Source organism: Pholis gunnellus (assembly GCF_910591455.1).
Source record: "Pholis gunnellus genome assembly, chromosome: 10".
Lineage (NCBI taxonomy): Eukaryota > Metazoa > Chordata > Actinopteri > Perciformes > Pholidae > Pholis > Pholis gunnellus.
This window is the reverse complement of record NC_136537.1, coordinates 19,087,331-19,108,712: the sequence shown is the minus strand read 5'-3', so window position 1 is coordinate 19,108,712 and position 21,382 is coordinate 19,087,331. Positions and strand designations below refer to the sequence as shown.

Below are 21,382 nucleotides of genomic sequence, written 5' to 3'. Positions count from 1 at the left end.
GTGTGTGTGTCTGTGTGTGTGTGTGTGAGCCCTAAGCACATAAGTTGTCAAGCTAAAGGGGGTTATTGAATCTAAAGTAAACTACAGTTTGATGTCGTAATAGAATTCATTTAAGTATTTCCTACGTGCTTACTTTCCAGTCTTTTCAAGTCTAATTTCTAAATTTGCATCAAATATAATTACATTTTCTTGTTTTTCTGTATTTTTGTAGGACATTCCTGCAAACTACTGACCAAGAACATGGGCCTGCTCGTGATCAATGAAGACACTCTTGATGTGAGTTTTTTGCATTTTGTTTATCCACAAATTAACTTCATTGCATACAGGTTTTTCTTGGGTCAGTCGTTCAATCAATCAATTTCCAATTTCCAATCCACATGTCCTTGTAAAGACGTGCATACATGCATCTTCCAGTATTTTCATCTGACGATCATACAAACACACTTAATTGATACAGTGTGTATCTACAGTAATTCTCATGTCCTCTTTGTACATTCTCTGCAAATCATGTCTGTGTTTGCTACATAAGCATCAAAGATGCATTAGAGGTCAAGACTAATAAATCAATACAAATAAAAAATGTAATCTATAATTTATTAATGTTTTGACAGATTTGAATTAGAATCTACTTTTAGTAGTTCTGTTCTTTTGATCTTGAGGGTAAATATATGACATCATGACGACATCCTTGAGTATAACTCCTGATGTCATCACCCAATCCCTGTGAAAAAGACTCTTGAACCTGAAAGGTTGAAGCCACAGGGAGCCTTCCGACACTCAGAGCCACCACACATCACAAATCTGCCTTTAACATCTTTAAGACACCCAGCAGAGAAGTCTGTTGACCCCCGGCAGGAGAGCCTTGTCTGTTGTTTCTGAGATTGAAAAGGGCAAGTCCCTGCACTTCCAGCAGGAGAAAGCTAAGCAAAGGAGGCCACAGATGGAGGAGAAACCCGTCTGGGTTTAGTTTGTCGGACAGGAATGAAGGAATGGTGAGAAGAAGTGGGTGAGGGAGGGGGGTGTGGGGGTGATGACGGACGGCCTTCACTCTGTCACCCAGTCGTTAAGCGTGATAAATGAAGTCGAGGTAGAAATTTGGGGTCGGTGCATTCATAAAGCACGCGGACCGGCGCTTTGAAATGTCAGCTCTCATTCCCCTGTGGTTGAACAGATGCTTACATAAGGCAGTTTGTTAAAACGCAAAGGGAGAAACCTCTCCACCAAGACTGAGGGGGCACAGTGAGCGGAGGGCCAGGGCGGAAGGGCTGGTAGCTCTGAGCGCTCTTGTGCTGCGAAAGAGAGTAATTGGAGCATGTCTTCCCTCTTTGCTGTGTTTAGAAATGTTTATCAAAGCGAGGACAAAGTTTTCGACATCCTCTGTACTAAATCTTACTAGAAGTGAAATTCCCAAAGTGAAACTTGGTCTCAAAGGTAGGATTAGGTCATTTTGAACAGCTTTGTCTTCCAGTCGGGGTGTTTAATCATGTGAAGAGCTAACGGCGCTTATTGAGCATTAGTATATTAATCTTTATTAAGTACAGTCACAGATAGATGAGGCTTATTACTTTCATTTTTGTATAGAAAAGGTTATTCGTCTGTGTTTTGATTATTAAAAAACAGATACAAAAATCAACACTATATAAGTCCAAGGGAAAGTTGGCTGGGAAAATCATGATTTATAACGCAGGCACACTCTTAGGTGTCCTCTCAGTGAGCTGCCGGTCATTAAAGTGACAGAAAAGCATGTGTCCACACACTTCTAACTGAGCTGGAAGGTCCCCTTTGTGGGTGGCTCCAAGTCTATAAGACAAACGATGACATTACATCCATACAAACGTCCAGATTCCGCATCACGAGTGTCACGTCCTGTTGGCTATATCACTCAAGGGTCTATATCAACAATAGAGCTCAGTCTTTATGGGAAGCTCTTGTGGATTTGTGAATGGACAGCACATACCAATTCCAAAGCCAAACACTAGCTAGTCACATAGGCTAAACTGGTCATTATAGCCATAACAAAGAGGCTTTAGGAGGAGACATGTAGCATTAGCGCTAAAATTCCTCAGTGGAACTTAGGGGAGAAATGGTAAACTTTGCTTGTCGCACTATGTGATGAAGAGGTTCTGCCCCAAACAGAGTGATTTCTTTCTCACACACGGTATACTGGCTTATACAAAGCACACACATGCACTCACACTGAGATGTCATCTGAAATCACTCTGTTAACTTGAGATGGAGAGGATAAAATGTTTTGCTCTGTGGTAAAATACAGAAATCACAACCTGACCTGTACTTCTCTCTGTGTCACACACACACACACACACACACACACACGCCTGCCCACTGCTCACTATCTCATGCTGTTTTACAGACCCCATCAGAGATGGTTAAGTCCTCGCAGCTGCTTTCTGCTTGTATCCTCTTGCTCGGTTTCTCTCCTCTGTTAATCCATCATCTCTTTCTCTGCGTGTCTCTCACTCTCCTCCTCTCGCTTTGTGAAACGTAAAGCCCCTTTCTCCAAATATTTCCTTTAAGCTGGGGTTTCAGAGTTTTGTTATGCCAAGCGAACGCTGCCTGGTCCCCCTGGTACAATCTGACTGCTTCGACATATCTGACCTCAACACCGGGCCGGACCCCTTCCCTCCGTCAGCACTGCTTACGGCCACCATTTTATAATGATTACAGCTGTTTGAGCATCTGCATGACACATTATGTTTGATACCTTGCATTATGTCATTGCATTGTATCCGCCAAGTTAGGCCTGTCTTCCATTTAACCGTTTGCACCTGTACAACTCTACCGCACCGCCATTAAGGATATTATTTTATTGCAAGAATTTCAATGCCAAGTTTTTTTTTTTTACTTTTTGTATTGAAATTATGCATGTGTTACATCTACCACAGACAATGGTTACACACAGAAATTGGTGTTATTTCCTAATGGCTTCACCATATGTGGGGAAGGTGATTGATTGATGAATGCAATGATGAGCTCACCACTCCATCCGTCCAGTCCACATGTCCTTGTACCGGGACAGTAAATCCTCTTGTCAGTCTCATATTTAAGGCTTTTCATCATCACTCATCATCATAGCTGTATATGCTGTATAAGCAAACAGGATCCATTCTCAGAACTCGTCTATGTAATCACCTAATAGCCATGGTCTGGTGTTTTTAAAAGCATGAGAAATATAATACATATCTAAAATATCAAGAGCAGCTGTTCTGCAGCGGTGAGGTTATTTTTCTTTTGCTCTAATGTGAAGAAGAGACTAGATGGACATTTACAGTCTTAATATAAATGCCACTGGTGCCTTTGGTGTTGCACCACAACATGTAGTGAATTCAATTTAATGCACAAATGGTGTTTCATTGTCAGACTTCAAAAATGCATCATACAAACGTAGAGGAAGACTTTTCTTGTATGTCCTGACTAAAGTAGATGAAACATGAAATCTTATTGAAGAATACAGGACGGGGATCTTACCGTGGTTCAATATCTTGTTCTCCATGCATCTCATCCCTTAGATTAGTAAGTCCTCATATGCAAATGAAAAAGTGTTACAGCTAACAAAAACATTCTTTCATAAAACAAATCATAGAAACTTCTAAACCCAGACATATCTTTGGAAAAGTTTCGACTTGGAATAAGAAGAAGAAAAAAAGATGTAATGAAGTAAAATAACATCTGTAATTATTTCTGTATTGAAGCACTGGAAGCACTGAAGTTTTTTTTATATATATTTGTTTTCTTATACTCAATCATTATAGTGTTCTGTCATCTGTAAAACATCTGAATTTACTTTACACAAACATTATAAATCTGTTTTTCATAGATTTGTGTGTGCACTTAATTCATTTAACCTGGATAACAGATGGTATTATTACAATAATTGTATGAGATTTAAAAAATTGACAAATGCCTTTAAGATATAATAATATGTAAATGAATTAATCATAATCAGCTTGCACAGTAGATTCTTGAAAACCAAACCACCAGGAAAAAAATAGCTAACATTATTTAATAACAATACATATCTCCTCTAGCAACTACAACACCATAGGCCTGAGATTATAATGACTAATTACACTAATTAACGTTCACGACGTGTTTTTCCATCACACAGAGAACAAGGGAAACGCTCAGCCACCACTGTGGAATGCTGGGAGATGCCCTCTACAAGGAGAACGACTTTGCTCTCATTATTGACGGGAAGACTCTGAAATACGCCCTCACATTCGGAGTGCGACAGTACTTCCTGGACCTCGCCCTGTCCTGTAAAGCTGTCATATGCTGCAGGTAAGATTTACTCCTGAAACAATAAAATGAACCAGGGACAATAAATTCCATGGACCAAAATGACAGACGACGGTCTTACTGCCAAGACTTTATGTACCGAATCTGTTTCTGCACTTGAAAACAAACTACACAAAATGTGTGTTTTGAATACTATACAGTACTTTTTCAAGTATCCACAGATCAAAAAAGTGTTCAGAGATGGAAAATGTTCCACTTTTTACGATGTCATAAAATTGCGTATTTTGTCAAACCAACAGCCCCAAACCCAAAGAGGATTTTACAATGTTATAAAAGCAAATCCTCACAAATGAGAAGCTAAAATTGAGTAATGTTTTTACTTTAAAATGACTTAAATTGAAGTATTATGTCTTTGCCAGAAAGGTCATTGGGTATTTTATGGCAGCAGTTCAAAAAGCGTGATAGTTGTAAATATAAATGGCAACTTTCAACATTATGCAGGTACACCGTTGACCTGCCCGGGCCACATAAATAATAGGAAGTACTTAAGTACTCAAGCAACCATGACGGGGTCTGGGGCCAGAAATCAGCACCATGTTTTCAGAACAACAGCAAACCTTATAACTCTGCACATTACGTAAAATCTTTTTTTTTCTTCCTTCACGGCTACCTGCCTTTGCCTTGTGCAAACTCTTTGGGCACTAAGAGACACCAGGAGACGAATGAGGCCCTTTAAACCACGGAGAACATAAACATTAACAATTTCACAGCTTAGGACAGACATGCAGTTTACGTCATCATCTCTGGAGACCCCCAAACTGCTGGTACACTAAGAAGAAGCTCCTGTGTGGGAGGCTACAGGCTTTTTGCTGTCAGTAAGGGCATAAAGTTAAGTTTGAAGTCTTGTAAAGGAAGAGTTACAAGATGTGTCGCAACCATCACCGAGTGATTGGCTTTACTTAATGGACCCGGTAAGAAAGCTGTTACAGGGTCTCTTCTGGAGGGAGAAAAGGCAGTGGACGGGCGGAATGCATCTCCCAGAATATAACAAGTAGTCTTTATAGTGGTAGTGCCCAGTTCCCCATGCTGTCCTCGTCACTGCCAACTTAACTGTTGGTACATCACCTTAAAGTTTTCATTTTGTATTGTATTACAACAGTACATAGTAGATTTAATCAGCGTAGAAAAGGGTACTTTAATGTCAAAGTGAAAACAGATCTCTCAACAAAGTATTTTATGAGATACAAAATAAAATGCATACATATCCCTGAGTACAGTTGAATCAGAGAATGGCACAGCTGTCAATCTACGTAGAGCAGGTTGTCCCCAAAAAGTGAGTAGCAGACTAGTGATGGAGGCCACCTTGACTTATGACAGCTCTGACGGAGTTAGAAGCTTCAGAGGCTGAGATTGGACACGGTGCATACAACAACAGCTGCTTGGGTGCTTCACTTGTTCTCTTTTGACTCGTTCAACCAGCAGGAGTTAGTGCAGCAACAGTGACACAACCCCTCACTGGCTGCCCACCGTCAAACAATGCTTATTCTGTGACACACACCCAGTCAAGTCAGAGACACTGCAGCTGGGCATTTCTTCCCTTTGTTACCAAGGCACCTGCTCTTTTGTGATTCTTAAAGAAATATTCTGCACAAAACACCCTCAACATGTTTATTTTGAGGGTGTTCACACAGTTTGGCAGCACTGTCTGCATGCCTCAACCTACAATTCTACAAAGTTAAGGAAGAGCATTGGGTTTTGCCAAGTGCTGATCTCAAGAATAGATATTATTTCATGCACGCCCAAATGATACTGCCCAATACTGGGAAAATAGGAAAGAGATTTTCCTGGACAAGAGGTTCTTGAGGGTTGTGTATAATCTAGCATCAACTGTCCATTGTAATTCATACGTGTTGCTTTGTCCTTTGCACTGCATACTGTGTAGCACCAATTTCACCACGACCGGCACATTAATTACACTTTCTGATGAACGCAAACCAATTTCTAGTTTCATTAAATACCCATTGTGTAACATTCCCTGTGCTACTTTTTCGTTTTAGAGTATCTCCTCTTCAGAAGTCAGAGGTGGTGGAAATGGTAAAGAAACAAGTGAAGGTGATCACGCTGGCCATTGGTGACGGTGCTAACGACGTGGGAATGATCCAGACCGCTCATGTCGGTGTGGGAATCTCAGGCAACGAGGGTCTGCAAGCAGCAAACTCCTCCGACTACTCTATTGCCCAGGTGAGCACAAAAAACGCAACCTAATGATTTAAGTATGTTTAGATTACATTCAACTTTACTGTAGTGTTGCACAGAGTACAAGGAAATGCAGTTGTTTCCTCTTTAGTAGTTGGAGATGGAAGACATACAAGTATGTCTATATTTATGACATAAATGAGACCTTTTTCTGTTATTAATTATTTAATATGCATAAATTAGCATTTACTGTGTGAAGTAGTATTGACAGCTTTGTGTAACGTTGACCTGATGTCGTCCCTTCTGTCGTCAGAGTGGGTCAGAGAGAAATATGCCAAAGCACTTCAGTAGCACAGTTTGATTAAATATGCTGCTAATAATATTCAGACAAGATTTGAGACAATCTTCAAGACTTATAACATGCAAAATCAAAACCGTAGAAAAGTTATTTCTGTTGGAACAAAAGATATTCACACACTTACACTCACATACCTAAGCTTAAGTATGTACATACAATGAAAACCATACAACGAGAAGACCAAATTCGACACCTCTGTAGTGTTAAAACGTGATTTGAACTTCATAAAAAAATGGTTTGCTTTTAAGCTGCAGGCGCATGTCCTCACTTTGGCAGCAATGCACTGAAATTCATGCCCATCCTCTAAAAGTCAGATTACACAAATTGTCCATCCTGTCGTTGTCAAGTGTTGTATGTGTTAGTGATAGCTTGGCACATTGTTCCGAATAACAATAGGTCATATGTCTGCTAGGGCATTAGCTTATACAGTGGAGTAGTAACACCTGTTAAACAGGCACCTGGTGACACTCAACACCCAAGTTAACTATACAGAAACATATCCAGGCAAAATGCTACTCAAATACATTCTTAATTCCGAGTAACCAGTTGGTCTGAAACTCTGCATCGATATCAGATACCCAGAAGCAACAAAAGCCAAGGAGTTCCTGTGTCATGGCTCTGTTTCTACACAGCACACCACTCAGGACATCGTGTTTCTATTACAGCCACGGGGCTTGAGAGTATGGGAAACCAGGAGTTGACTAAAACACAGTACGCTCTCTGTGCTTCAGTATGCAATTACCATTCAAGAGACTTGGGTTGGTCTTAAGTGCCCCCTTCAATCTGCATGACACGCAAAAGTGTATGTCTTTCAAAGACAGGTGGCCTCCTATAATCCATTTAGGTTGTGTCCCAGCATCAAATTAAATTACACCTCCAGACTTCCAGTGGTGTTTTCCATATATTGGCATAACGGAACATTAACCGTAATTTGCGAAGTGAAATCAATCCTGGGAAGTTGCGTAACTTGTTTTTATATTCCTATACTGTATTAATGTTCTGGGGTATCAGATGAGCTCCTTGCTGCGGTTGATTATTAGTGAGTACGTTTCTAAGATGTAATACTTGAAAGCTTATCTTAAGTTATCCGTCGAAGCGGAGAGTGAAGAGGCTTCGCGCCGAGGCTCCTCTGCTCTCCATCTGTCGTCAGCTCAGGTTTGTGTTAACTGATGTTTGATCCGACCATCTGAGGGGTCAGACAAACTCTGCTGTCATTTAACCAAAGAATACGTTGGTAATGCTGAAAGACCAGAAGGCCTTCAAATAAACAGAATTGTGTTTGCTCAAAAATGTGACTTTAATTCTATTTATCCAACCTCCTGCTCTGGTTTTAGAGACATTCAAAGAACTTTTCCAATTGTTAGATGGCAATAGGACACAGTGTAGATTGTGAGATTTGTGTTAGTCATTCACTGGCAACTAAGATGAAACACTCAAAGTTCTGCTCCAATGTAAGCACACTTATCAGCCAGAAATTGCACTGAAATTGCAAGTTCACCACGGCCCCTAAATGGTAGTGCAATTATAAAGCCATTTAACTATTACGCTGAGCCCTTGGAGACGAATACCACCATATGAACTGCTGCATTTTCAGCAACTCAAAGCGTGATCTTACGATCTTTTACTAGACATTTCTGGAACGTGTCAGTGAGAGTCTTTGGCCACAATGTCTCATCAGTCCTCCGCTGCGGGATGAGAAAACCCTGCTGCTGTCTTTAATCTTGAAGTTGCTGTAAGTGCTTCAGTGTTCCAGCACTGATCTCTGATTATGAGGAACCATGAGACAGTGTCCTGTACACAGCCTTTTGCTTTTCATTCATCTTGTCGTTTTTTTCCATTTCCTCCCACACAGTTCAAATACTTGAAGAATCTGCTGCTCGTCCATGGAGCCTGGAATTACAACCGCGTAGCCAAGTGTATCCTGTACTGCTTCTACAAGAACATTGTCCTCTACATCATTGAGGTAAGGAGCTCTCGAGGCTGAGAGTCGTGCAAGGGTCTGATCTGAATGCAGAGCATTGCGATTTTTCCACATGGCGTGATTAGGTGTAAAGGCAAAGATTCCTTATTAGAGTTTCCATGTTTGTATTTCTGTTGACTGGACCTTCACATTACCTGCCAGTTGGTGCTGCTCCTGGGCGAATAATTTGAGTTTTGACGTACCTAGACACAAACAAACAGGCAGACTCTCTCTCACACACACACACACACATACACACACACACTCTGTTATGAAGGGAAAACTACACCTAGTCGTAATCCGTGTTTGGATCCTTAGAATATTTATTCACCTGGATCATCTGAATAATCGTGATGCAATCTTACCTATTTCTTTTTCTGCCCTCGGATGATTAGGATATTCATTTCGCATTGTGTTGACAGCAGATACAGACAAATATGTACATAACTATGGTCACAATATATTGGGGGGAAAAAGTGGGAAATAATACATCATTCAGTATCAATATGTGATTTAATGTATTGGAATATTATGAATGTCATTGTTAAATGGTTTTCTAGCGTTTAGCTTGAACAAAATCCTTCTATATCTAATCTATAGTAGAATTTTGTCATAAAGTTAAGATGATGAATTAAAGCATTTCATTTTTTATCAGCCCCGTGAAAATTAAAAGTTTTACCGTATTGATGATCAAGGAATATATATATATATATATATATATATATATATATATATATATATATATATAGTGTCTGTCCATAGCCAGCCAGCTCCACTCTTCTTTTATATCAATGATGGTTCTGAAGGTTCGCACACATGTTGCTCCCAACGTCGGTCTGCTGGTGTGCGGTAGGTTTGATGGCATTTGACACATACCAGACCCAGTACTGATTGCAAGTTCAGAGCTATAACCAAGAATGACCAGACAGGTTAAGTGCTTCCTATCAGCAGCAGCTTTATCATAAGGAGTGCTCCGATGTTTTGATCTACCGGCCCTGCACTTGTCTGACAGAAGCAGCAACTTTGGCTCCACATCTTTGCATCAAAAAGTCTAAATCAGAAGTCACTACTGACTTTGACCCACATGACACATCGGGAAGTTTTAATGATGAGATACACTGCTGTACTGTATTCTATAGACCACTCTTGTGTGCTTTGTAGGAATAAAATGTGCTCAGATCGTAAGTTAAATGCCAGTTTCTCTACTTAGTTTGTTAATTACGTAGGAACTTTATCAGCCACGACGTAGAGAATAGAGAGTAAAAATGTAAAATAAAAACAAGACAAGTAAGGACATACACAAAGAACAGAACATGAGAGAGACCAGAACAAAAGAAAAAGAAGTTACTCAGGCATTTGAAGAATTGCCGCCGCCGCCCCCCCCTACTTATGTGGCTTGAGGGGGCCCAGTAGCCATAGAAAGCAAGTGATTTACACACTTCCTCTGTATTTGCGCTGTGAAAAGGGGACAATTCGGTGAGTGCTCCCTGGTCCTGCTATGCACTGGTAAAAAAGGATCAGACGCGTTTTTAAAATATCATCGCCACATAACTCGTCATGGAAATATGAGCACTTTAAAGTTCTCTTCTGTTCATCCTCTTTCTGTGACACTTGACCTCTGATCTCATTTTAGTTTATATACCATGGAGAATCCGTAGACTACCTTTTACATTCCAGCGTGTCTGCTTCTGGCTTATTGTGACCCTGGAGTGAAAGAGGGCAGTCGGTCTCTATCCAGGTTAGAACTGCAAGTTAGAGGAACTGAAACTGTTTGATCATGCTACCCTTTTCCAGAAAAGGTAAAAAAAAAAAACAGCTGCGAAAGCAGATCCAAAATTAAATTACATTTGCAGCTAATTGAATTTTCTGTCTGCAAAAACATTACATCAGACTGTGTTCAGATGTTGACATTTTTTCATTTTTCATCCCTGTTTTTAACCATGTTAAAATGACTTACTGTTGAAGTCTAAAAGAGGTGGCACAACTTCTGATGTATAACTTCAACATAATCTCAAGACTGTCCAGACCCCTCTTTTATTCTCATTGTCACATCAATACCTATTCAGAATTCCTCTAAACATTATTTGTCCTGTTTTTTTGTGTGTATGTCCAACCACATCTCCTCTTTGAAACATACCAGGTCCCCTTTTCAAAGCAGTTTTTTTCCTACAATTGTAACACAACTTCTATAGTTCTGTTTGCAGGGCGAGCTTCTTTCTAGCACACCTTTTGTTGCTCTCTGAAAACATAACTCCCCCTCCCCCCCTGTGCTACGCTCCTGCAGGGGATCCAAGTAGATAATGGGACATTTCTTCACTTTTAGGCTGCTTCAATATTTCAAATGTCCCTGTTATGTAAGACCCTGACATCTAACACGCCAGCAGCCCCCCTGGGGTATGATTAAAAGCCGCATTTGTTGCACTAATGGGTTTACTTTTGAGCTCGCATGTTTTTGTCGTCGGCTCGCATGCTACCTTTCAAGGAGAGAATCAAGGATGTTGACAGGAATTTCATCTTTTTTGTTCAGACCACCATTGTCTGGTACAGTGTGTGTGTGTTACAATTTGAATACCAGGACTGTGAGTCTCTGTGTTTAAGCCTCTTTTCGTCTCCCTCTCTCTCCACTGGGTCTTTGGATCTTTTTAAGAGACATAGAGTAGGAGGGTGACGGATTCTACCGCTATTGTGGAAGACTTGAATGTGAGCGCAACTTAGACAGAGGCTCTTGGAACAGTTGTATGATCATTCAGGATTAATTGTGAGTCAGAAAGTAAGGCTGTCTCTCCAGTGAATGATTGAGTGACAGCTGGAACTGCTTCACAGTGTTTCTTCTGGCTTTCCTCGTGCTGTTGATTATGGTTTGCATTCCTTTTCCTGATCAGTTAGAGAACAGTTTAACCTTTGATCACGCTTGAAACATGACTATCTAAATCGTAAAAGGCGGTTATAATTACTCAAACATTTATTAAACAATGCTGCCCAGTGCATAACGTACTTTAAGCAGAATTCATATCGCCTACTTTGCTACAAATTACACCATTAACTAGAGAACGGGAGTGAAAAGAATTGAACATCCAAGCTAAGAGACCTTTCCAAAGGAAGCCATAGCAACTTCATTCAAATGACCCATCCAGCTGGCCACTCGTGTTTGATTGACACACTGCCAGGGTGCTACAGAGGGGCCTGATGGACAAGTGGCATTTATGAGGCAATTACATGAAAGCTCATTCAGTGCGGCCCAGTGAAGTTAGAGACGGCTCAGAGTTGCAGAGCAAAGCTTGCCGACCATTGCGCGCTGAATGAAACCACAAAGGACGTGCCTGGCATTGTAAGACTGCTTGTGTTTGTAGCTCCACATATTTCCAGCATATTTATCAGCTCCTTCTTTATGTCCCTCTTCATTCTTTGCTTGCTTTGTGTATGAATTCTATTAGCAGTTCTGCAGTGCTAAGCTTAAGAGTATCAGGACTCTCATTGTTGAGGACAAATGTCATGCTCCCCCCGCCACTTCTAGACCAGGCCCGCGGGGCTGTGGAGCAGCCTTGGAATCAGTGATTTTTGATTCGCTGATGAATATGCAAGAAGTCTTCTTATCGGCTAGCCGCCGCCCAATCCCCCTTTTCTTAACCGCCGCTTCCCTCCATTACCGTTTTTCATGATGTGCAGTCGGGGAGAGAGGCCAGCCACACCCCTCCGCTGAGTGGCACTCAATGAGGAGAAGAAAGGGGGAAGAAAAATCCTGCCTGGTACTTCCCCTAATGAGCAAATCAATGCATCTGTCCCTCAAGAGATGGGAGTGGGAGAAAAAGAGAGACGCTATTGGGACCCCAAGGACCAGGCCAAAACACTCACACAGAGGCAGTTACCACATGCTATGAATAGGAGCCTTTTTTTAACTTAGCACAACAATATATCGGCCCAGAGCCTCTCATTGGGCAGAGCTGTAATTAATTCAGCAGTTTGACCTACTCGCTAGCTTCTCGTTACCGTTGCATGAGCCACTGCCTCATCGTTTTGGGCTTCATCTACACATAAACCATAGCAACGGCGTCTCAAAGTATTTTCAGCAAGCCAAGACCCCAAAATCACCTAAAACTGTTCTTGCGCTGCCAACAGATGCACCGTATATACCTCCTGATTCTCAGGGTTACAGGGGCCACATGGTCCCAGATTTGAGAGAACATCCCATGTGAATTTGAAATGAGGCCCCCGCATATAAAGGAAACAACATCATGGTAGAGTGCACCTGATGGAGAGGAAGGCTGGATCTGTGATGGGTGGGTGTGTCAGAGAGGGGCAGGGTCTAGGGGCACAATCATAAACACAGGCCTCGTCTATAGGCAGCCACCCCCGCCACCTCACCAGGGGAATGAGGGCTGGGGGATGGGGGGGGGGGGGGGGGGGGGGGGCTGACAGACATTTGTTTTCATGCATATGCTTACACGATTAAACGGGAAGGTGCCAGTGGCAGATTGGTAGTGGGTCGTGTAGAGAGTGGCAGCGGGCTGTTGGGGGCCCTCAAACAGGCTTTGTCCCAATCTGAGAATTTGTAGCAGTTCATGCCTTCATAATGAAGTTAAATGAAGCGAGGAAATGGTTGCTTGGCCATGGCCAAAACACGGCACCCCTGATGTTACCGAGACAGATCTGGCGTGAGCAAGAGCTGGTTCTGGACCACGAAGTGTCAAACTCTTGATTCACTGTCGGCATACAAGCAGTTTTTAGATTGCACATGCAGTTTCTCTCCAGAATGTGTCCGGCAAATCAGCTCTACAAAAATAAAGAAATCAATGCCTGCCATTTTTCCTTCTAGATTCTGTATTTCAAACTTCTCTACTCGCACGCTAATATAGTTCATTAACTATACCTGGCTCCTGTCCTGGTCTTAGAGGCATTGTTTTGTTTATAAAAGTATGACCAGTCAAGATACGTGATAAGCCTCATCTCCACCCAGCATATGTTTTATATTACCTCTGTCTCCCTTTTCTGACACACTATATCAAAGTCTCCATCATTCACAGTCCCACAGCCCTGACTCTGCCCCTATAACTAACCTCCTCTGTCACCCACTTGTCTTCAGATAGATCAAGGGGGGAAAATAGTGGGCTTGATATATGTTTGCAGGTAATCCCGTGATGAATCCAGTCTGCAATTTGCATCATGGGGGTGGCATCTGGTGGTCTAGGCTTTCCCACTGTCACTCGTTTTTTTTTTTTCTAATTTGTTCTGTTGTGGCCTCTTTCTGCCTGAGTTTGAAACCTGTACGCACTCAGACTAATGACATGTTAATCACAGGGCAGCACTTCAAACAAAGCCACGTTTGTTCTAGGATCATTTTAGTTTACTTTTCTTTTTACATAACAAACATTTTTTGCAAGATGCATCACTCATGCAATGATTTTAAAGATATATTAGCGGAAGCTTTTCGCTCTTCAACGTTTTTCATATTATAAGACCCCGCAGTCTCCTTCTGAAGTCCCTGTTGTGATAAGAGAGTGAAGAATGTAGTGTGACGGAAAAATGGATTGTAAGTCTGTAGACACAGCGAGCCCATCTCAATTATAGATGGTATAATGGTAACCACTCACCCTCACTATCACTAATGGAAAGCATACACTGAAAGGGCAATTAGAAAGACTACAGTGATTTAGTGTTTTCCTCATCTAGTTTGAGTGAAGCCGACAGTATCAAATTCATGACTAAGTGACTTACTGATTACAATGACAGAAATGAGAGAGTGAGATGCGAGTAAACCAGATCTGTGATCCTTTTTTATGTTCTTATTTTCACTGCTCTAACTCTTTCTTCGTGTGATTCTTGTCTCCCTTAGATCTGGTTCGCGTTCGTCAACGGCTTCTCAGGCCAAATCCTATTTGAACGCTGGTGCATCGGCTTGTACAACGTGGTGAGTGTTGATAAAGTTTACTTTCTAAAGAGCCCACTTTGACTCCTTTACTCCGACGTAGAACTGATTTGCCGTGGCGCCCCAAAACTGATCCCTTTATTGCGTGACTATGTCATCAACGTCTTTAAAGAATCCTTCGTTATTTATGACCTGTTGTCAAGACCATATTCCCTCTGTGCTCTTAACTATGTACTGAATAAGAAAGAACAACAGCTTTGCTTGCCCCGAAGAGTGTAGTTAGCAAGGGCAGCACGTTTGAATGATAAAAAGAATATGAGGAATGGAGCAGCAACTGAGCAGGCTGCTGATGTAGGGGGTCCCTCAGGGCTTTATAATGGAACCCCTCCTAATGAACTCATATTTCATATCTGTCATGAATTAAGTAGAAGTAAAACATGTGCATCTGCAAGTCTGATCTTTAATACCATGCCGCAAAGCCCACTAGAAGTTGATGTGTAACTTTAAACTGTTTACTAAAATCAACTCAATTCAATAAACAGAAATGAATGCGAGAAGTGTTAAGTTGATTTTTCTGCACATTCATTTTTTTGGAGGGCCAAACTGTCAAGTGAGAAGGATATTTCGACAGCCCTGCCTCTCGCATTCACTCCGTAATAAACCACCTCCAGTACTGTAGGGGTGGGAAGTTCAGTTCAGTCTTTTACTTTATCCAAAAACGGAGGGAATTCCTACGGCTCGGTGGGAGTTGTCGGAAGCAGTGGGCTGAATCCGCCCCCCAATGGAGATCTTCCTGGGCCTGGCTCAGAATAAGAAAGGAGCCCATTGGAGCATGTCCTGTGGCCTGCTGCTCCTGCAGACTCCCATTCCAGATGGGGTTTCAGGGAACTCACACCAACTGACCCACTGAGCCCCCCAGCCACACAATACCATCATCGCTCCTCTCTCAGCAGCTCCTACGCTCAGCAACATTACAACACCGCTAAGAAACCACACATTAGCCAGGCTTAAATACCTGCTTCTTAGTCGAGAGCATCGCAGATGTTTATTGGAGATGAGTTTTGCATATGAACAGACTTGGAGCGTGACGAATCAAAATAAGAAACCCTGAAGGGTTTTAAGGTCAATGGTTTTCAGTGATGTAAAATAAATAAAAGGGGAAAGTGGAGAACAAAATGAAGCAAACTCTTCTTTAAATGCAACATATTGAGATGATGGCAGTGATGAAGACAAAGCTGTCATAATTAGACATTAGATCCAACTATTTACAATGTGCATACACAGTAGTTTTATAAATTTGGTAAAGTTTGTAAAGATTTTGGCTTTTGGTTGCATACATATTTTTCCTGTAATACCTAGAGTACATGTTTGGCTGGTCAGATGGGATTGAAAGCTCTGAAGAATAGTTTGCATGTGGACGTTTTGAGTAACGTTCCAAACATGTTCCAAAGATTAAGATTGAATTTTTAGACAAGAGGAATTTGAATGTCCTCACTTCTGACTTCAGAACAATAAAGGCAGTGATGGTTTGTGTGGGTTTCATTTCTTTGAAATGTAAAATATTTCTGTGGAAAATAATTTACCTCTGATGTCTCTCTGTGTGTTTTCCTTCTGCAGATCTTCACTGCTCTGCCTCCTCTCACTCTGGGAATATTTGAGCGCTCCTGCAGGAAAGAGAATATGCTGAAATACCCAGAACTCTACAAAACCTCCCAGAATGCCATGGGCTTCAATACAAAGGTAGCACTAGTTTCTATCACATTTTCTTTATTTGCACATGACCAGATTGAAATACTATCAGAGGACTTTTTATTTTCACTTTGGTCTTTTTGTTGTGTTGTCTTGAGTACTCTCCTTCCAAAATCTTTTCCGGTTTCTGTTCTGCTCTTTGCAGCTCCAGTAAAAGTTCTTAATAAGACATTTCTCCAAATCTAGTGACTATTATAAGCAAATATTCGTCAAATAGTTGCCGTGGTCTAATTCACTACTTAGATACTGAATCACCTCTGGAAGATGATTTTATGTTAAACTTCTAAAAGGGGAGTATCGCTGCCCACCGTTTTGATAATTTTATACAGCTCAGCTGGTATTAACTGTCACCAAACAAATCTGGGTCTTTTCCATTGTATCTTTTAAAATTAGGAACTAATTTTGTGCTCCACCACACAAATGCAAAGGTCAAATGTTTCATCTCTTGCAACCAATTACCATCAAATTAATGACCGAGATGTTGTTGTTCAGGACTGATGCATCTCCCGTCACAGTGACCTGGCAGCTGTAGTCAGTGGGTCTCCAGTCGTAGACAGGTTTGGCCTGGCTTGACCTATTCTGTCTGGTTATAAGGGCTGTCCGTTAGCTTTCCCCCGCTGGTAATAAAGATGTCTCCTCCTTTCTCCATGCTGAGCCAGAGCCCAAGACCCTCCTCACAGGCGTGGTGACCTGGTTAGCACAGCGTGGAGGTGGATTAAAGACGGATTGGCCGCGGCGGTCAGGGGCAGGGAAGGTCAGATAGGGTTGGAGGACGCAGCAGAAAGAATCGTGGAAAGGAGGGAATGGAGAGAGTGTGCTGTCATTGTGTGACGGCGTTTGTTGCGGAAAATTATGCAATTTGTTTAAGTGAGGGAGTTGTTTGTTCTGAGAGCAAGGCTGTCAGATTGAGTTTAACCCATCCGGGACCACCTGACTGTGTCATGAATGCATCTTCAGTTTCCCTGAGTGGTTCTGTTAAAAGTGACGGAGAGAGAGAGACACAGAGCTGCAACGAAAACTTGTGTAATTTATTAGTCAAGTGACAGAAAATGAGTTGGTAGTCAAATGTTTTTTGATTTGTTTTGGTTTTTGGTAATGCTTCTCAGCAAAAGTAACCAATGAACCTTCTCAACTGCGGCGATTTTTTGCTTTTCAATGCTTTTTATGATAGTTAACTGAATATCTTTGGGTTTTTCGACTGTTGTAACAAAGTTACAAAAATATTTCGTGATTAATGGACACACTCTAGGTCATAAGGAAAGTCGATTTAAGTAAATCCACTACTTGTGGTTTTTCCATAATTAATGTTGCTGCAAGGAACTTTTAACTGGTTATGAAACAGTCTCAACTTAATACTGAAGCCTCTATATGACCAACATAAGCAAACGCAACCATCAGCTAGAATAATGGCTTTATCTACTGTATACAGTTATTCGATTTATGCCACGCAGGTTCAAACTCCTTCAGCTTAGTCTCAGTGACCAGCCCACTGCAGATAGATCCAGATCCGGCTTTGTGGCCACCTTGGACCTGCAGTCGTAACTCTGGCGGGAGGTGGAGAGCCCTCCACTGGGAGCCAAAACCAATACAACACTGCTGGAGGCCCAGGCCGTATTGCTGGGCCTGCTGGAGGGAAAAGAGGCACGGGCAAAACCAGAACAAGGAATGCGCGGGCCAGACTGTCGGGCCCTGCTGCAGTAAAATGAGAGGTTTTTCTGATGGGAGTCTGTTGCCCAGAACACTTCTGCTTTTGTCCACGAGACAGAATGTACAGAAAATGAAAAGTCCTAGTTGTTTCTGTAGTGTCATTTGGTTGACACACTGTACACAAAATGGGTGGTTGTTGTCAGTAGATATATTGTCAGATCAAAGAGATATCTGTCCTCACAACTGCTGATTTAAACGTCGAAAATTTGGTTTATAGGGTGAATTTCCCTCCATTAACTTTTTTGAAGACTGCCAAAAAAGGGTCACAAAAGTATGTGTCTGATAGTTGGAAGCAAATTAACCTCAATTTTGTTTGGGCCACATTTTCCAAGACCCATAAATGATGACTCGGCCAGGTCAGCAGGTTGTTTTTGCTGGCTTGTCCTCTCTTTTCCCGAGATATTTTCCTTGCAGCTGGCCCGAGGCGAGGCGAGAAAATCCAGCAGGAATTTGGCCCCTTGAAGCCTGTCTTTCTGCACGCATGGGTCTTTTGTACACAACAGATACTGTCTTTGTGAATTAAAGCTGTTTGTGTTGAGGTGAAAGACGAGAGTGACTGAGGGTGTTAGAAACTCGAGGCGGAGCTTCAACTGGGCTGCCTGTTCACTTTTAATTACATATAGTGACACTTGAGTCACTCTAATAAACCAGGCTCCCCTCCATGGGGTCGTCATTACGGTAGTTTACCAGCAACTATCACCTCTTAAACAGCACTTCCCTCTTTCTCTTCTTACCTCACTGGTTCAAAAGAAACGGGAAGGGGGGTGGCAGTTCGGGAAATATTTGGCTCAATATTAATTACCAGCATTCATGTTTTTGTTTTTTTTGGCAATTAGGACTCCCACAAAGGGCAGAATCTTTACAGGACAGACCGGGCATTCATTCATAGGCGATCCCTAGCAACTTGCTGGGATACAAGGGAAAGAAAGAGAGCAGGGTGGCTGGAGGGGTGAAAGTGAGGATCCCACTGTGACAAATGATTATGAACATTTATTGATTTCATTAGCATTCATTGTTGTGGAGGAGAAACTAGGGCTTGTTTGCCCCCCCCCACAGTGTTCGGGAATTGTAGAGTCGAGGAGGAGGAGGGTGGAAGAGAGCTGTGCTTGTCAATGGGAGGCTAATTGGCATAAACGTGATGTGATTGTAACATTAGTGATAATTTGGCCCACATTTGACCACAGAGGTAGATGGGTGGGGGTTGTTTCAGCCAGCCCCCGCTCAGTGTATTGGGTTTTGTGTACACAGTGAGAGGGTGAAGTAATCCGGGGGGGGGGGGGGGGGGGGGGGGGGGAATTTGCTATGGGAATTTGTTTGGGTCGATAGGAAAGGTGAGGAGGTCGTGCCACGGGGGCCAAGGTGTATTTCAAAGACTCATAGTCTAGAACAAGACTTTTCCTTTCACCCTGTCTGGCTTTACTCCTCTCCTCCTCTTCCACCATTATGGAGTAACGCTGCGCTGTAAAGTACGAGTAGTTATTCTAAAATGACTCAAACCTGCGGAAATCCCAAGAAATGGTGACTCTCCAGGTGTCCATTGTGTCTCGAATAAGCCATGTTTTATGTTCTACTGACCGATTTGCTGAAGTTGTTGAAAAGAGCTTTTGAGAAAGCGAGCCTCTAACTTGTCGTCTGCCAAGAACCGATGATTAAAAAGAGGCCAAAGATTAAAATGTGATGTTTTTTTTCTGTTTTTATTTTTCCTCCATCAGCCGTTTGCTCTCTGGGTTTGATGAATTTTTCAGCTCTCACAAGTAACGCCGCCGTCTGGGTCAGCACAGGGAGGAAAAGGGGGCACAAATGTGGAGCGTTTTTTGGCAGAATAGATTTCACGGCTGTTTCATGCTACATCGCCCATTAGTGTTTCGTTTGGCTCTGGCGTTGCATAATGTAAATTTGAAACAAGGTGGTTTTGGAGTGGTAGTATTGATTTAAACAACTCATCCAAAGTCTGCATGCTTGCATACGCAGACACACAGGTTGCGGTCCACACCACGATTTTCCAGGCCCTTAATAATTACCATGAAAACAGTTTAATCTCTGTCAGGTTTGTGACTCTCCCTGCGTGTGCTTCTAGGCTGATTTGTGCTTGTTTAAACTCTCCTGTCATTTATTTCTACACCAGTTCTCACATGAAAGGGCGAAAGCCTAATGAAATGTTATGAGGGGAAACCCTCACACTAGCGGCACATATATTAATGTTGTATAATGTTCTTATTGTCGAGGCGAGGGCCGATATTTCACCGTTTCTTATGCTCCTTGTTTTTTGTGATTTTTGTTTAACATGATGAAAAGAATTAGAAGTTAAAACCCGCACACTGACGTTGTCTACTTGCCTTTCACTGCTCGTACACACACTCGGCAGCCTCTCTCTCTCCCCCATAACACACACACAGAGAATATACAACGTGTCTGTCAGCGGGGTGGCCATTCAGCAAGGAGGCCCCGACAAAACCGCCACTTAGCCTAGCGCTGGGCTGGCACAAAGGGCCCAGGTCAGGGGTCACTTGGAAGGCTGGAGCTCCCCACACCCTTTTCTCATGCTTTTTTTTTTTTTTTCCTCTCCGTCTCCCTCTCTCTTCTTTGAATCTCCTGCCGCCTCCAACCCCCCACCCCTCTCTTCCTCCTCCTCCTCCATGCCTCCGTCCCCTCCATCCTTCTCCCCTTTTTTTTTACAGGTCTTCTGGGCCCATTGTCTGAACGGCCTCTTCCACTCCGTCATCCTCTTCTGGTTCCCCCTTAAAGCCTTCCAGCATGGTAAGTAGCTCCCAGAGAGTCGGCCACGGCCCTCGGCAGACCCGGTGTATGAAGAGGGAGGACAGTCAAACACACATACTTTGTCTTAATTAGTTCTCTCTTCAACCGCCCACTCATGAATTACAAACATGTGTGTGCTCCGGCAAGAGCGACACACACTAACATGTGTACATTATTGTTTGCACCAGTTCATGTGCGCACAGCGTGACCTGCTGAAATGCTTTTGCACACAGTTATTCGCACTTACTTCATTTCTATAAACACACCACTCGGATTCAAACTTTCCAGGTGATTGTTCAGTGCAGACAATGATGGTTTTCATCCAAAATAGACAATGATAAGTCTTTTTCTGTGCGCAGTTAATTTCGAATTTGATTCACGACCACTTTATTTATCCAGATAAGGTCAATTGTGCATGTTTGTGCACATTAAGATGCAAGGGTTCTATGTGCGAGCGCAGAGAGAATGGGGATCTTGTGGCTTAAGTCTTTGCTGGCCAGAGCAGAGGACCACACAAGCTTGTGCCTGCTCTCCA

At 42.3% G+C, this 21,382-nt stretch overlaps 1 protein-coding gene across 2 annotated transcripts in view; it reads left to right on the top strand.

Moving 5' to 3' along the window:
• Positions 1 to 21,382, top strand: part of atp8a1 (ATPase phospholipid transporting 8A1) — a 97,031-nt gene that overhangs the window by 58,268 nt on the left and 17,381 nt on the right. For both annotated transcript variants that reach the window (XM_079167833.1, XM_079167832.1), the window contains 7 exons: positions 212 to 276; positions 4,127 to 4,299; positions 6,315 to 6,498; positions 8,664 to 8,774; positions 14,602 to 14,676; positions 16,252 to 16,374; positions 20,769 to 20,847. In XM_079167833.1, coding sequence (XP_079023959.1) covers positions 212 to 276; positions 4,127 to 4,299; positions 6,315 to 6,498; positions 8,664 to 8,774; positions 14,602 to 14,676; positions 16,252 to 16,374; positions 20,769 to 20,847 — 810 coding nt within the window. The remainder of the gene's footprint in view (positions 1 to 211; positions 277 to 4,126; positions 4,300 to 6,314; positions 6,499 to 8,663; positions 8,775 to 14,601; positions 14,677 to 16,251; positions 16,375 to 20,768; positions 20,848 to 21,382) is intronic.